This window comes from Pan paniscus, chromosome 21, assembly GCF_029289425.2.
Source record: "Pan paniscus chromosome 21, NHGRI_mPanPan1-v2.0_pri, whole genome shotgun sequence".
In the NCBI taxonomy this organism is placed as follows: domain Eukaryota; kingdom Metazoa; phylum Chordata; class Mammalia; order Primates; family Hominidae; genus Pan; species Pan paniscus.
The window spans coordinates 4238316-4252724 of NC_073270.2; the positions used below are offsets into that span (position 1 = coordinate 4238316).

Consider the following 14409-nt stretch of genomic DNA (forward strand, 5'->3'; position numbering starts at 1 on the left):
ACACTCAGCTAATCGTATTTCATCTACACTCCACCCAGCTCATCCCCGGCTCCCCTACTGTATGATTTTGAAGTCAATCCCAGATACCCAATTATTTCAAACAAAAATACTTCAACGTGAATTTCCATAATATAAGGACTCTAAACATATTAACAATGAACTCCTTAATATAAAAAAATCCAGTCTGTGTTCAAATTTCTCTGTCTTATAAATGTTTTCTCAGTTAATAATTTTTGAATCAGGAACCAAAGGAAGTCTACATATTATATATATTTATATATTCAGTGGCTCACTGAAGCATTGACCTCCTGGGCTCAAGCAATCCTCCTGCCTCAGCCTCCTGTGTAGCTGGGACCACAGGTGTGCGTGCCACCATGCTTGGCTAATTTTTAAATTTTTTTTAGACACTGGGTCTCATTTTGTTGCCCAGGCTGGTCTCAAACTCCTGGGCTCAAGTGATCCTCATGCCTTGGCCTCCTCTAAAGTGCTGGGATTACGGGCGTGAGCCACGGCACCCAGCTTCATTAGGATTTTCAGTTCCTCTAGTGGTCACTTTTATATCTTTAAAGAGTATACTTAACCCTTTATAACTTGATTTAATAGCTTTAAACTTTATCAATCTCCCATTCTGAAAGATGTAAAGAGTATCTCTCCTCTGCCAATTTTTTGTAAAATATAATTTCATAGATAGGCTTTCAACATTTATATTCTGTTTTGTAATAGAATTCTCACAGGTGTTATAATTCTATACTTAAAAAAGATTCAATGCTCATCATCAACCCATTTACTAATAGAGAGTAGTTTAATTTTTTTTTATTGTTATTATTTCTTGAGATGGAGTTTCGCTCTTGTTGCCCTGGCTGGAGTGCAATGGTGCAATCTCGGCTCACCACAACCTCCGCCTCCTGGGTTCAAGTGATTCCCCTGCCTCAGACTCCCGGCCTCCCGAGTAGCTGGGATTACAGGCATGCACCATCATGCCGGGCTAATTTTATAGTTTTTAGTAGAGATGGAGTTTCTCCATGTTGGTCACGCTGGTCTCGAACTCCTGACCTCAGGTGATCCACCCACCTCGGCCTCCCAAAGTGCTGTGATTACCGGCGTGAGCCATCACGCCCGGTGAGAGTAGGTTTATAAATGAATAGTTCTTAAGTGAATATCTCTAAATTATGGAGATTTCTGCTTTCCTAAGTGACCTTGTAATTGCAGAATCCTAAGTAATGAATATTCAGTAATGAAGACTCTATACTGATAGTATTTACTTCAGTCAAGTGTTAAGTTAAAAAAATTAGCTGTATTCAGTTATTGAGGGCGAAACTCAGAACATATAGAAAGTGTGTCAGGCTGTTTTGGGGTTGCTGTAAAGAAATACCTGAGGCTGACTAATTTATAAAGAACCTTTAGCTTAATTGGCTAAAGGTTCTGCAGGCTTTCCAGGAAGCGTGGCGCTGGCATCGGCTTCTGGGGAGGCCTCAGGAAGCTTAAGATCATGGTAGAAGGCCTGGGAGCCAGCACATCACAGTGGTGCGGGCAGGAGCAAGAAGGGGCGGGGGAGGTGCCACACTCCTTTAAACAACCAGGTCTCCTGTGAACTCAGAGTAAGAACTCACTCACTATCACAAGGACAGCACCAAGCCATTCATGAGGGATCTGCCCCCATGACCCAAACACCTCCCACTAGGCCCCACTTTCAACACTGGGGATTATGTTTCAACATGAGATTTGGAGGGGACAAACATCTAATTTATATCAGAAGGGTTCACAAAGAAAATAAAATAATTCCTTTCCTGTCCAGACACCTAAATTCCCTGCCCTGGAGGCAACTGCAGTTATCAGATTCTTACCTCTTCTTCCAGAAGATCTGCTGAGTATATACAAAAGTGTTGAGTATAATTTTTTCCACAAGTAGTGACACATTACACTGTTCTGCACCTTTTCCCCCCACTTACTCCCTTTACTTTTTAATTTTGGTAAAGCTTACATCTTCCTTCAAATCTTTCTTAACATTTTATCATCCTAGTCCTCCCCTCATGCCACCCTGCTCTCTCCCCTTCTCTGAACTAAAAAAAAAGAAAAAAAGTTCTTTTGAATAACACAGGTGGCACTTAAAACACAGGACTTATATTCTTTTTTTTTATTTTTATTTTTTTTGAGACAGAGTCTCACTGGGTCACCCAGGCTGCAGTGTAGTGGTGTGATCTCGGCTGGTTGCAACCTCCACCTCCCGGGTTCAAGCGATTCTCCTGCCTCAGCCTCCTGAGTAGCTGGAATTACAGGCGCACACCACTGCACCCGTCTAATTTTTGTATTTTTAGTCGAGATGGGGTTTCACCATGTTGGCCAGGCTGGTCTTAAACTCCTGACCTCAGGTGATCCACCTGCCTTGGCCTCCCAAAGTGCTGGGATTGCAGGTGTGAGCCACTGCGCCTGGCCTGGACTTAGATTATTTATCTTCTTCCTCTATGGGAAAAGCTACCATAATGTAAAGACTAAGGCATTTAGAGCCAGGTGAACCTGAGTTTGAATTTTGAGTTCCGCTAATTACTAATGGGTGATACTAGACAAATTGCTCTATTTTCTCTCTGAAACCAAATATCCTCCTCTGTAAGATGGGAACCGTAACACATCACTCTAGGTTATCAATAAAACCTAGGCTTATCATAGGGCCTACAGAGAGTAAGAATCCATGAAATACAATCTATCATTTCCACCACTACCACCATCAGCACTGTCAATTGAGCATCAGCCTGAGAATTAGACTTCTCCCTGTACATAGAGGGGCCTGTCAGTGGCTGTGGCACTGGGTCTTGGCCATATCAACCACTGGGAAACTAAGTCATACAATTTCCACAAGCCAAGGCAGCTACACTCGTGGTTTAGACGGGGGGCAAGGAATAGTTTGAAGGCAGATTCCAGGACCCCTGACCCCCTGCCTCTAGTCTCTTCCTTCCTCTTACCAGTAACACCTGTGAAAAAAGTGTCCCCAAACTCTCAAGACTGAATCTAACCTCACAAATCCATCTGGATGCATTCCATTCAAGATCATGGAACAGGGCTTAGGAGCGTGCATGTCAATAGTCACCTGTGACAATGAGGAAAGGGCCCATACAAAGGCTAAGCTATGTGCTTGGGGCCAGAGACCTTCCGGAGTTACGACTTGCCTGCTAAGCACAGAAGCTGCTTCCTAAGTGCTTACGGACCATTTTGGATCCATTCCTTGGTTCTGAGACATGAGACCTACTCTTCCGAGGTATCTGTAAGTAAAAATTTTCGGCCAGGCGTGGTGGCTCATGCCTGTAAGCCCAGCACTTTGGGAGACTGAGGTGGGCGGATCATGAGGTCAGGAGATCGAGACCATCCTGGCTAACACGGTGAAACCCCGCCTCCACTAAAAATACAAAAAATTAGCCGGGTGCGGTGGCAAGCACCTGTAGTCCCAGCTACTTAGGAGGCTGAGGCAGGAGAATGGCATGAACCTGGGAGGCAGAGCTTGCAATGAGCCGAGATTGCACCACTGCACTCCAGCCTGGGGGACAGAGCGAGACTCCATCCCAAAAAAAAAAAAAAAAAAATTTTTTTTTTCCTCCTCCCTCCTCCTCCTGGGGCTCACCAAGCCCCAGTTCTCCCCTTGGAGGCAACCACTGATAACTAGTGTTTGGGTATACTTCCTCAGATGGTCTAGGCATGCAAGTACAAATATGTAGGAATATACAGAATCACATTTTCTTTTCTTTTTTTCTTTTTTTTTTTGAGACAGAGTCTTGCTCTAGTACCCAAGGCTGGAGTGCAGTGGCACGATCTTGGTTCACTGCAACCTCTGCTTCTGGGGCTCAAGTGATCCTCCCACTTTAGCCTCCCAAGTAGCTGGGACTACAGGCATGTGCTACCACACCCAGCTAATTTTTGCATTCTTTGTAGAGACAGGGTTTCGCCATGTTGTCCAGGCTAGTTTTGATCTCCTGAGCTCAAGTGATTCACCTGCCTTGGCCTCCCAAAGTGCTGGGAATACAGGCATGAGCCACTGTGCCCAGCTCACTTTTCTTAAGCATTCAAAACCTCTATCCTCAGCCAGGCACAGTGGCTCATGCCTGTAATCTCAGCACTCTGGGAGGCCAAGGCGGGTGGATCACCTGAGGTCAGGAGTTCGAGACCAGCCTGGCCAACACAGTAAAACCCTGTCTCTACTAAAAATACAAAAAATTAGCTGGGCGTGGTGGCGGGCGCCCATAATTCCCAGCTACTCCGGAAGCTGAGGCAGGAGAATTGCTTGAACCAGGGAGGCAGAGGTTGTGGTAAGCCGAGATCACGCCATAGCACTGCAGCCTGGGCAACAAGGGTGAAACTCTCTCTCAAAACAAAAACAAAAACAAGAACAAAAATCCTCTGGTTGGGTGTGGTAGCTCACGCCTGTAATCCTAGCACTTTGGGAGGCCGAGGTAGGTGGATCACGAGGTCAGGAGTTCAAGACCAGTCTGACCAACATGGTGAAATCCTATCTCTACTAAAAATACAAAAATTAGCCAGGTGTGGTGGTGTGTGCCTGTAATCCCAGCTACTCAGGAGGCTGAGGCAGGAGAATCACTCAAACCCAGGAGGCAAAGTTTGCAGTGAGCTGAGATTGCACCACTGCACTCCAGCCTGGGTAACAGAGCGATATTCCATCTCAACAACAACCACCACCACCACCTCTATCCTCAAGGTCTTTGTGGATGACCTAGTTGTGGTAACAGCACATAACTAAACCAATTCAAATGAAGAATTCATCAACATCTTGTTTATTCTATTTTGAAAGGGTTCCTCACATACCCTTTCTGTTAAGAAGCTTTAATATTAAGATGAAACTCCTAAAACAGCGTCAGAAAAACCTCTAACCAAGGTGACACTGGTGATTTACATGAGGGGCAAGCAATAGTTTGAAGGCAGATTCCAGGACCCCTGGTCCCCTGCCTCTAGTCTTTGGTACCTGTGTTCGCATGGCCATTTGGAAAGGTCACTCTGCAGTGCACTCTGGAGGCTGCAGATGAGGCAGCAAAGCCAGCCTGGAAAGCTTGATGCCAGAATCCCATGCCCTGGTGCAGCCACAGAAAGTAGGGCCTCTGGAAACTGAGTAAGGCAAAGTCAGGAGGCCAAGTCCAAAATGTGGCACAGTGGGGAGGCAAGCAGGATCTCAGAAGGCTCAGCACATTCTAGAGATGGCAGACATGGAAGCCATATCCTACAAAGGGCCTGCCAGATTCCCAGGGTGGAAGGCAAGAAGAGCTCTGGGGGGTCTGGCAGTGAAGAGCCAGCAAAGGTTGAGGGAAGATCTATAAATACCCTAGGACTCTGTTTGGTATCTTCCTGGGCAAAAGAAACCAAAGTGTCAGACTAGTGCAAATGTGGCCATATGAACGGTGGTGCACCAGGGTCACAAGCACAGGCCTGGCCTGCCCAAGAAAAGGCTGGGATCTGGGTCTCTGACAGACACAACTTGTACAAAGTCCTGTCTGCTGCACATGTACCATATGGACAAAGCTTGTGGGGCTGGGATTCTAGGTCAGGAACTGGGCACAGAAAAGGGGCTTTGCTTTATAGGGAAACAAGCAAGAGGATTATCCCCAGCATTCCTTAGGCCAGCTATGTAAACTGCCACCTGCCAAGAGGAAATGCCATCTGTGAGGCAGGTACAGCAGTTATCTGGAGCACAGGGTGAACAGGCCACAGTGAGCGGTTCCACCTTGTTTGGGCCAGGAGCTTCCTTCTGTTCTGTATCAAGGAGTGGACAGCCAGATTTGGCCAAGGTCTCATCAGTCTGGGCTGTGAGCGAGCAGACAGCCTGGCGTATCCTATTCCCAAGAGCAGAGAAACATCCCTATTGTCTGGCTGACCATCCCAGTCTGGGCTAAAGTATTCCAGAAGCCCAGCAGAAAACAAAGGTGACTTCTTCTATCTACAGACGCTTTTAAAAGCAGGCCATGACAGTAAAGTATCTCCACTTTGCTCTCACACCAGCATTATAATGAGTCTTACTTGCTGTTTAAGCACTGAGATTATTTCTTAGTCCTTTGATTTCTATAATACACATTGTCTTGGGGCTGCAACATAGTCCTTTTCTAACTGGAAAATAATCTCTTATGAATTGGGTAGCCTGACTCATGAACAGGAGCAAAGGGAGGAAATATGCTCCCTCAGGACATGAAGTATTTGTCTACTGCTGGCAGATCCCACCTCCAAGCCAGCTACCAAATCTCCTAGGAGAAAAGAAATACTTGCCTTTTATCTCCTCCCTCCCCAGACAGCCCATGCCCATGGCAAGCCTGGTCACGCCAGTCCACAGGGTCCCATGGGCCCAGAAGCAAGGCAGTGTCACTCCATGAGCCCCTTGGAGGAGTTCTGAAAACAGCATATGTGGCCTGAAGGTGATCAGCCCACATCTGATCACACCCCTAGCTCTACACAAGCACAGAGTTTAACACACATTGTCTTTGCACAATGAGTTGGAAGGCAGTATAAATGAAACATGCCTACCAAGTGCCAGAGAGAACAGTCTGTTTTGGCCTCAAAGGGTTCAGACTAAAAGGGGCTTTTCTCTTGTGAGACAAGCCCAGGGCTGCCCCTGATTCAATGATGAAAACAGAACACTTCCCCAAGGCTCTCTGCCAGGGAAGCCCCACCATCTGTGCTTGTTCCTCATGCAAAAAAGAAGAGGGACACTGAGGGAGAATGCCAAGGAGCTGAGGTGCACTAGGGTGCCAATCATCACACGGTGGACAAGGGGCTCTGAAAGGAAATGAAGGCTCCAGCATTTACAAGAATAAGGCAGGCCTGAGACTGGACAGGTCAGCAAGTCCTAGGCACACCATCTGATAGTCAATACTGCCCCCTAGGCAAACACTTCCTCAACTTCACCTGCTTCCAACTAAAGCGCTTCTCAAGGAGGACACTGCTTCTCTGAGTCAATCTTCACTTGCAGTCTGGGCTCTGGACTCTACCCCTTCCTTCTCAGGGGTCCCCTCTATCAAACCTAGTATCTCCTTGCAGCCCACAGGCTTTCTCAGCAGCAAATAAGGAGGAACTGATCATTCAGAAATGACAATTCTTGGAAGTATTCTCTAGCCATCTTCCTTTTTACAGCCCCAAGCACTCTAGAATATCATCTGCACCTGCTGGCTTCCAGTATCTCACTTGGCCACTGGCCCACTTGGAGCTGGCTTCAGCCCTCACCTCTTCACTCAGATCCTCCTACTCAGGTCATCAGGGTCCTTCTCACTTACAGAGCCAGTGGGCTTTTCTCTGTTCTTCCCTCAAGGTCTCTGCAGCATTAGACATCGTGGATCTCTTTTTCTCCTTCCTCAATGTCTCAGGCAATTCTCTTCCCTGCTTCTCTTTCGGTGTCCTGGAACCTCCACCCTCACCCCATCTCTAGCCTTCTGATCTTTTCAACTCTATATCTGGATACTGGCTGACTACAGTCCATGCCATTAACTTTGACCATGACTTCCAAATATGTATCTTAGGATGAGACAGCCCTCCTTGGTTATCTCCTGGACCTATGTTTTCTCCTGTGCTTTCTATTTCAAGGACAGGTACCACCAACCTTCCTAATCTCCTAAGCTAGAAACCTAGGAGTCATCCTAGATACCTCTTTTTCCAACACATGCCCCACATCTAGTCTGTCACCAGATCCTATTGACCCAACCTCCACAAAATCTCCTTAATCTACCTGGGGTGGATACTGTGGATGGACCTACCCAATCTCCATTTCATCCTGTTTCTGAGGTGCAGTGCCTAGAAAGTAACAGGGACCTCTGAAAGCTGGACCTGAGACTACCTGGTACAGCAGCCCAACATACACATTCCTCCCTCCAGGGACCAGCCTCCTGCCCTGGGCAGCATGAGCTCAGCTGTTTCCCAAGACAACAACTCTGGTATGCTCTGTTGTCTCCGCTCCCTGCGGACTGGCAATACGATCAGCAGGATGAAACTGTGCTGGGGACACTGAGTTGTTTTCTTCCGTCTGATTTCTGCTTGCTGGACTAGCTCAGGAAGCCCAGACCCCAGGCATGTCTCCTGATAACAATGAGCATTTCATCACCACTGCAGGGAATTCAGAATTTATTCTGGACCTCCAAACATCACAGATAATATGACTAGAAAGTGCTGCTTCCAGGGTTGTCAGGTAGTAGGGCACTGCAAGGTTGAATGCAACCTGCAGGATGGGTGAATTTTTCTCAATGTTATTAAGGAAATGCGGAAAATTCCAGGGTGCATAGGGGTGGGAGGTAATAAGAAAGACAGGTCCCGCTGGGCCAAACTCAGTACTCTTGGGGCAGAAGTGAATCAAGATCTTGCTGATCCAGAGGCTAGGAATACCTACTCAGTCCACTAATATTAGCTGGAATGCCAGGTGGACTTAAGCCCAGCTCAAGGAGAGGTATTACTGTGGCAATTTGTTGCCATAAGAGACAAGCTCAGGCCAGGCGCCGTGGCTCATGCCTGTAATCCCAGCACTTTGGGAGGCCGAGGTGGGCGGACTACGAGGTCAGGAGTTCAAGACCAGCCTGGCCAACATGGTGAAACCCCATCTCTACTAAAAATACAAAAATTAGCTGGGTGTGGTGGTACATGCTTGTAATCCCAGCTACTTGGGAGGCTGAGGTAGGAGAATCAGTTGAACCTGGGAAGCAGAGGTTGCAGTGAGCCGAGACCACGCTATTGCACTCCAATCTGGGCGACAGAGTAAGACTCCGTCTCAAAAAAAAGAGACAAGCTCTTGGAAGAAATGTGCCTATCAAATATGGTAAAAGTAAAGGTGTCAAAGTTTTTTCTGACCAATTTTGTTTGCTTTAGATTTCAGAATGGTAGGTAAGAGCACGAAGAAAAGTCTATTGGCGAATTCTACTGAACTTGCAAGGCATGCAGGCTGAAAATAAAGTATATTACTTACCTTGTGAACACTGGTCAAGACATTTAGGAAAGAGAAATCTAGGGGGAAAAAAGGGGGAAATATTTAAAAACCATTCACCTCAGAGTTGTCACTGATTATTTCCCATACAAATAGGAGTACCACTGACAAGCAAACTGACTCACATGATGAGGCAGGTGGCAGCAGCACTGAGCACTAAGGATAGCCATGGGACTTCACAGCTTTCCGTCAAAGCTCCCCACACCAGGAGCCCCACAGAAGTCCCTACATGGCCAATTCTAAGTGGAATGCTGAAGGAGGGATACTGGGGACAGGACCAGCTCTTTGGTCTATGGGAGATGGAGAAAGAGCTGGTCTTTTTTGAAAGACATATGTTTTTGAGTAAAGTGGATATTTCAAGGGAAAATAAGAATTACACTCATCTAACTCTACCAGAGGCCTTTAATACCAAAGCTGCCATGCTTCTCTTTATGTACATGCTATAACCTCAATTCTCCTTTAATCTCATTCTTAACTCAAAAGGTGAATGAAAAGCAGGAAACTGACCATCTGAATTACAAGTGAAGCAAGAGGTGGGGGTGACTGATCCAAAGTGTGAGTTACTTAACAACTGTAGCACTGCAGTAGGCTCCAGAGAAAAACTCATATTCTCACAGGACTTCAGAACTCCTAAAACATCATAAGGCCCGTCTCAAGGAAGAAAGCTAACACTAATGGGGATAGCTGCCTTTTATGGAGTTCCTCCTGTGGGCAAGGCACTGTGCAGGCAGTTCACAAACATGATCTTGCTCTGTCGTCCTGTCTGCTCTGTGCCTCAGGTATCTAACAGATGAAAGGCATGGGTTTAGGACGGCTAAACACACTAAGCTTGCCCAGTGTCTCACAGGCAGCTGGGAGGCAGCAGGGCTAAGGCAGGGACCCAGGTCTGTTTGGCACCACAGAGGTCCTGTGTTTTCTTCCCTGGCAATTGGGATGCTAGCTGAAGCCACTCTTCTGAATGGCTGCTGGTCTAGCTGGCAGTTATTAATGATGTTCGCAACACTGGGGGAGTTTCTCTCCTGGAATTTCCTTGGTGGCAGCAAATCTTCATCCTTTTATTTGATTTCTGACAACAGCCAGTCACACACCATTTGAAACCAAATTTGGTAGATGAGCTGGGTGAATACCAGGTTGGGCTGTGAATCCTGTTCCCTTACCTGACTCCCTCATAGTTTCTGAAGAATTCCAAGGAGGAAAACCCATGTGCTATAAGCAGGGTCAAAGGGGCTGGAACAAGGGAAGATACAGCCACACCAGAGTCTCCCAAGAATAGAACTCACTGACTTCACTGTGCTCACAGTCCACAGAAGGCTGCCACACAGTAAGCATTCTTTTACTTAAAGTTTTACTTAAAAAAATTTAAACAGCCTGTAATCCCAGCACTTTTGGAGGCTGAGGTGGGCAGATCACCTGACGTTGGGAGTTCGAGATCAGTCTGACCAACACAGAGAAACCCCGTCTCTACTAAAAATACAAAAAAATTAGCCGGGCATGGTGGTGCATGCCTGTAATCCCAGCTACTCGGGAGGCTGAGGCAAGAAAATCGCTTGAACCTGGGAGGCGGAGGTTGCAGTGAGCTGGGATCATGCCACTGCACTCCAACCTGGGCAACAAGAGCAAAACTCCATCTCAAAGAAAAAAAAAAATTTAAACAATGGAGCAACTGTTCAGTTGGTGAAGGAAGTCAACTCCTTTTTTTGAGATAGCGTCTCACTGTTGCCCAGGTTGGAGTGCAGTAGCATGAACACAGCTCACTGCAGCCTCAACCTCTTGGGCTCAAGCAATCCTCCAGCCTCAGCCTCCCAAGTAGCTGGGACTACAGGTGCTCACTACCACACCTGGTTAATTTATTTTTTTGGCAGAGACAGGGTCTCCCTATGCTACCCAGGCTGCTCTTGAACTCCTGGGCTCAAGCATCCTCCAACCTTCCATCTTCCAAGTGTGCTGAGATTACAGGCATGAGCCACTGTGCCCTGCCTGATTTTGTTACTTAAATTCTTATATTCCATAATCATGTTCACCCAATTTTAGCCTTATTTCTATATTTAAATAGATTATATACTCAACTTCAGTCCTTTTACGCCTTATTAAAAAAATTTTTTTTTTGAGACAGAGTCTTGCTTGCTCTGTCACCCAGGCTGGGGTGTAGTGGCACGATCGCAGCTCACTGCAACCTCCACCTCCTGGGTTCAAGCGATTTTCGTGCCTCAGCCTCCTGAGTAGCTGGGATTACAGGTGTGCGCCACCACTCCTGGTTAATTTTTGTATTTTTAGTAGAAATGGGATTTTGTCATGTTGGCCAGGCTGGTCTCAAACTCCTGTCCTCAAGTGATCTGCCTGCCTTGGCCTCCCAAAGTGCTGGGATTACAGGCATGAGCCACCGCACCTGGCCTTAAATTATTTTTTAACAATATTTAGTACACACATGTTGGAGCACCCATTTATTTAGCAGGTATTTCATAAGTCCTTACTATGTACTATTAAACAGAAATAGTTCTCCCTCACAAAAGCTAAGCTTGTCTTCCATAATTCCTCTCTCTTCTTTGGCTACAAGTCCAAAGGGGTCTATTGAGGACCTAGCACTAATAAAAGAACAGCATTTACTACATACAAGGTGACTAATGCATTCCAAAAGATCTGTCTTCTTCTGGTGGGTGAAAACAAATCACTTTCAGTACACTTACACACCATATCCTGTATCTACCTGTGCTCCATGTAGCAGCTCATGGGCTCCACACATGCTGTGATGGCACCAATGGTGAAGGAGGCCTTGACATTTGAGTCTGGGTGGGTCTGCAGGGCCTGGACAACATCAATAACATCTGTGTAGCTGGGGAAGGTAAAAAAGGAATGATTAGTTCACTGACTGGCATTGCAAAGTGGAGGAAGAGGGGAATCCCGAATGGCTGATTGAACAAGGATGGAAAGAAAACCAAAAGGAAGAGCCCGCAATCCGGTCCCTTGGTGTCACTCCACTTCATGACATGCAGCCCCTGGAAGCTACGGTGTTTCTACATTCCCAAGTTCCATTAGTCCTCATAACTGGGCAAGAGTGAGTGGAAGAACCACCCTGCTCTGGAGGTAAAAGGAAGCCTGCAGGCGATCCTGGAGCTCTGAGGGTGGGACCTAGTGTCCTTAGGCCTGTTTTCTAATCAAGTTAGGAGCTCCTGCCACTTGCTTATTTTCTTTAGTAGCTCCTTTCTCTCCTTCCCACTTCTCAGAACACACAGGCAAGAGAGTGCGTCCCGACCCATCCAGGTCAGCAGACTCATCCATGTCAAATACAGCTCACATTGGTATCGCCTGCCTGGAACTCTCTCCAAACTCCAAACTCCTTGTCCTTTTCAGCAGATGGACTCTACTCTTTCAGATGCTAGGCTCAAATATATTTTTTTTGGTCTCCTTTGACTCCATTTTTTTCTGTCTTCAAAATATAACTAGAAGAGATCACTGCTTATACCCCCAAGCTCCCACTGGGTCCAAACTGTTATAATCTCTTGCTTAGATCACCCCAACAGCCTCCCAGCTGTCGCTGCTTCTGTCCTTGCCTCTCTCTGATCTGTTTCCAACACAGATGCCAGAGAGATATGCTAAACCCAGAGTCAGATCATGTCATTTCTCTGCTCAAAACCCGCTGGTGGCTTCCATCTCACTCTGTGTGAAAGCCAAAGCCCTTACAATGTCCCAGGCAGCCCTCTATGATCTGACCCCCTATGGAGCAGCAAAGAATTTCATCTACTATCACTTCCCTTGCCCTAATCCAGCTACTTTGGTCTCCTGGCTCTTTTCTGAACATGCCAGGCATACTTCTACCTCTGCATTCTTTGCCCCCCTGCCTGGAATGTTCTTTTCCTCAGGTATCTGCATGGGTGGTTCTCTCTCCCTTCAGGTCTCTGCTCAGGCGGCATCTTACGGAGAGGCATCCTCTGACTTCATACACCCTGTGTGATCAAGCAACCCTCGCTTCTTGGCATTCCCTACCTCCTCCTCCAAGTTTCTTCAAAGCCCCAATCGGCAGCTATTTATACCCTATTTTCTCATTTATTTGTTTACTAGCTCCATAATAAGAATGTCAGGTGGTTGTTGAGTACTGTAATCTCTGCTGCCTAAAGCAGGGTAGGTGAATAAACTGGATGTTCAACCCTGAGCAGGCCCCTGGCCACTTCAAGAGGGGACCTAGCCTCTTCCCCTTGTAGAGGAGAACTCTTTCCTGATTGATCCGGCCTATCACCAAAAGGTTTGTTCCTATGGAAATAAGTCAAACCTAACAGGCAGCTTTTCTGATCAGATGGGCCTGGTTTAGCCTGAGCCCTTTGGAAGCCAGTGGTGGTGGTATGGACAGGTACAGCCTGCCTGAGTTGTTCTTGAGTTCCTACGAACAACTCATCTGTTAAAAGGCCCTTGGCTTTATCCCCAGACTGCAATACTCCACCCCACCCCAGGTTCTCCTGAGTCCTGATCAGCTGGCAGTGCTTCAGTAGAGAACGGGGTGTACTAGGTTCTAAGAGTTCCCCCAGGGGGGCCTGACAGCCCTCTGCTCACAGCCTTCTCTTCTTCAGGGATTCTCCCCCTGCCTGGGCATGTATGTATGACCACACGCGGCTCTTTCCACTGAGTGCCTGGCTGGGCCTGGATGCCAGGAGAGTCCCACTCACAACATGCACTGCCAGGCCCATAGAGAAGCACGCCTGGTAAGCAGGGCTGGCGTGTGCATGCTGTTCTGCATCCCTCTGTGGTGGTGTTTAATGGAGTTAATGGATTTAACTCTTACAGTTAATGTGAAACATGTGCTCACTCAGATTGTAGGCTTAAATTGCAAACATAAAACAGCCTACAGGAGACTTCAGTGTAAGCAGTAGAGACTCATTTCTTAGGGGAGCAAAGGACAATGGAAAAGGATTCACAAGCCATGCTTGAGGAGTCATTTTAATATAACAGGATTTCCCTTAGAGAGAGTGCCTGGGGAATTTCTAGGTTTTCAGAGCATTTCATTAATTTCCATTGACTTTAATGGAAAAGGGTTAGAGTAAAAAACAGGCTCCTGTCTCCTTGATGAGGCCTATACATCTGGGCACTGCCCCAAGAGAGAAGGCCCCGGGCCATTCACTCTATCCATTAGGGGAATCCCTGTTAGAACCTCCCTCCCTCCCCAGCCCCATAATCATTCTGGGTGAGGCCTCCAGACAGAAAGAGCACCCGCTACCCAGAAGGAAGCACCACGCTCAAGTTACTAGAGTCTTTTTTTTTTTTTTTTTTTTGAGACAGAGTCTTGCTCTGTTGCCCAGGCTGGAGTGCAGTGGCAGGGTCACAGCTCACAGCAAACTCTGCCTCCCAGGCTCAAGCGATCCTCCTGCCTCAGCCTCCTGAGTAGCTGCGACCACAGGTGTGCACCACCACACCCAGCTAATTTTTTGTATTTTTGGTAGAGACAGGGTTTCCTCATGTTGCTCAGGCTGCTCTCAAAC

At 47.0% G+C, this 14409-nt stretch overlaps 1 protein-coding gene across 3 annotated transcripts in view; it reads right to left on the bottom strand.

Annotated features, from left to right (window-relative positions):
• The window catches only part of DNAAF9 (dynein axonemal assembly factor 9), a 160517-nt gene that overhangs the window by 22367 nt on the left and 123741 nt on the right, over positions 1-14409 (bottom strand). For all 3 annotated transcript variants that reach the window (XM_003821307.6, XM_008974784.5, XM_063601022.1), the window contains 2 exons: positions 11649-11774; positions 8927-8964 (listed from right to left, as the gene is read on the bottom strand). In XM_003821307.6, the coding sequence (XP_003821355.1) occupies positions 8927-8964; positions 11649-11774 (164 nt within the window). The remainder of the gene's footprint in view (positions 1-8926; positions 8965-11648; positions 11775-14409) is intronic.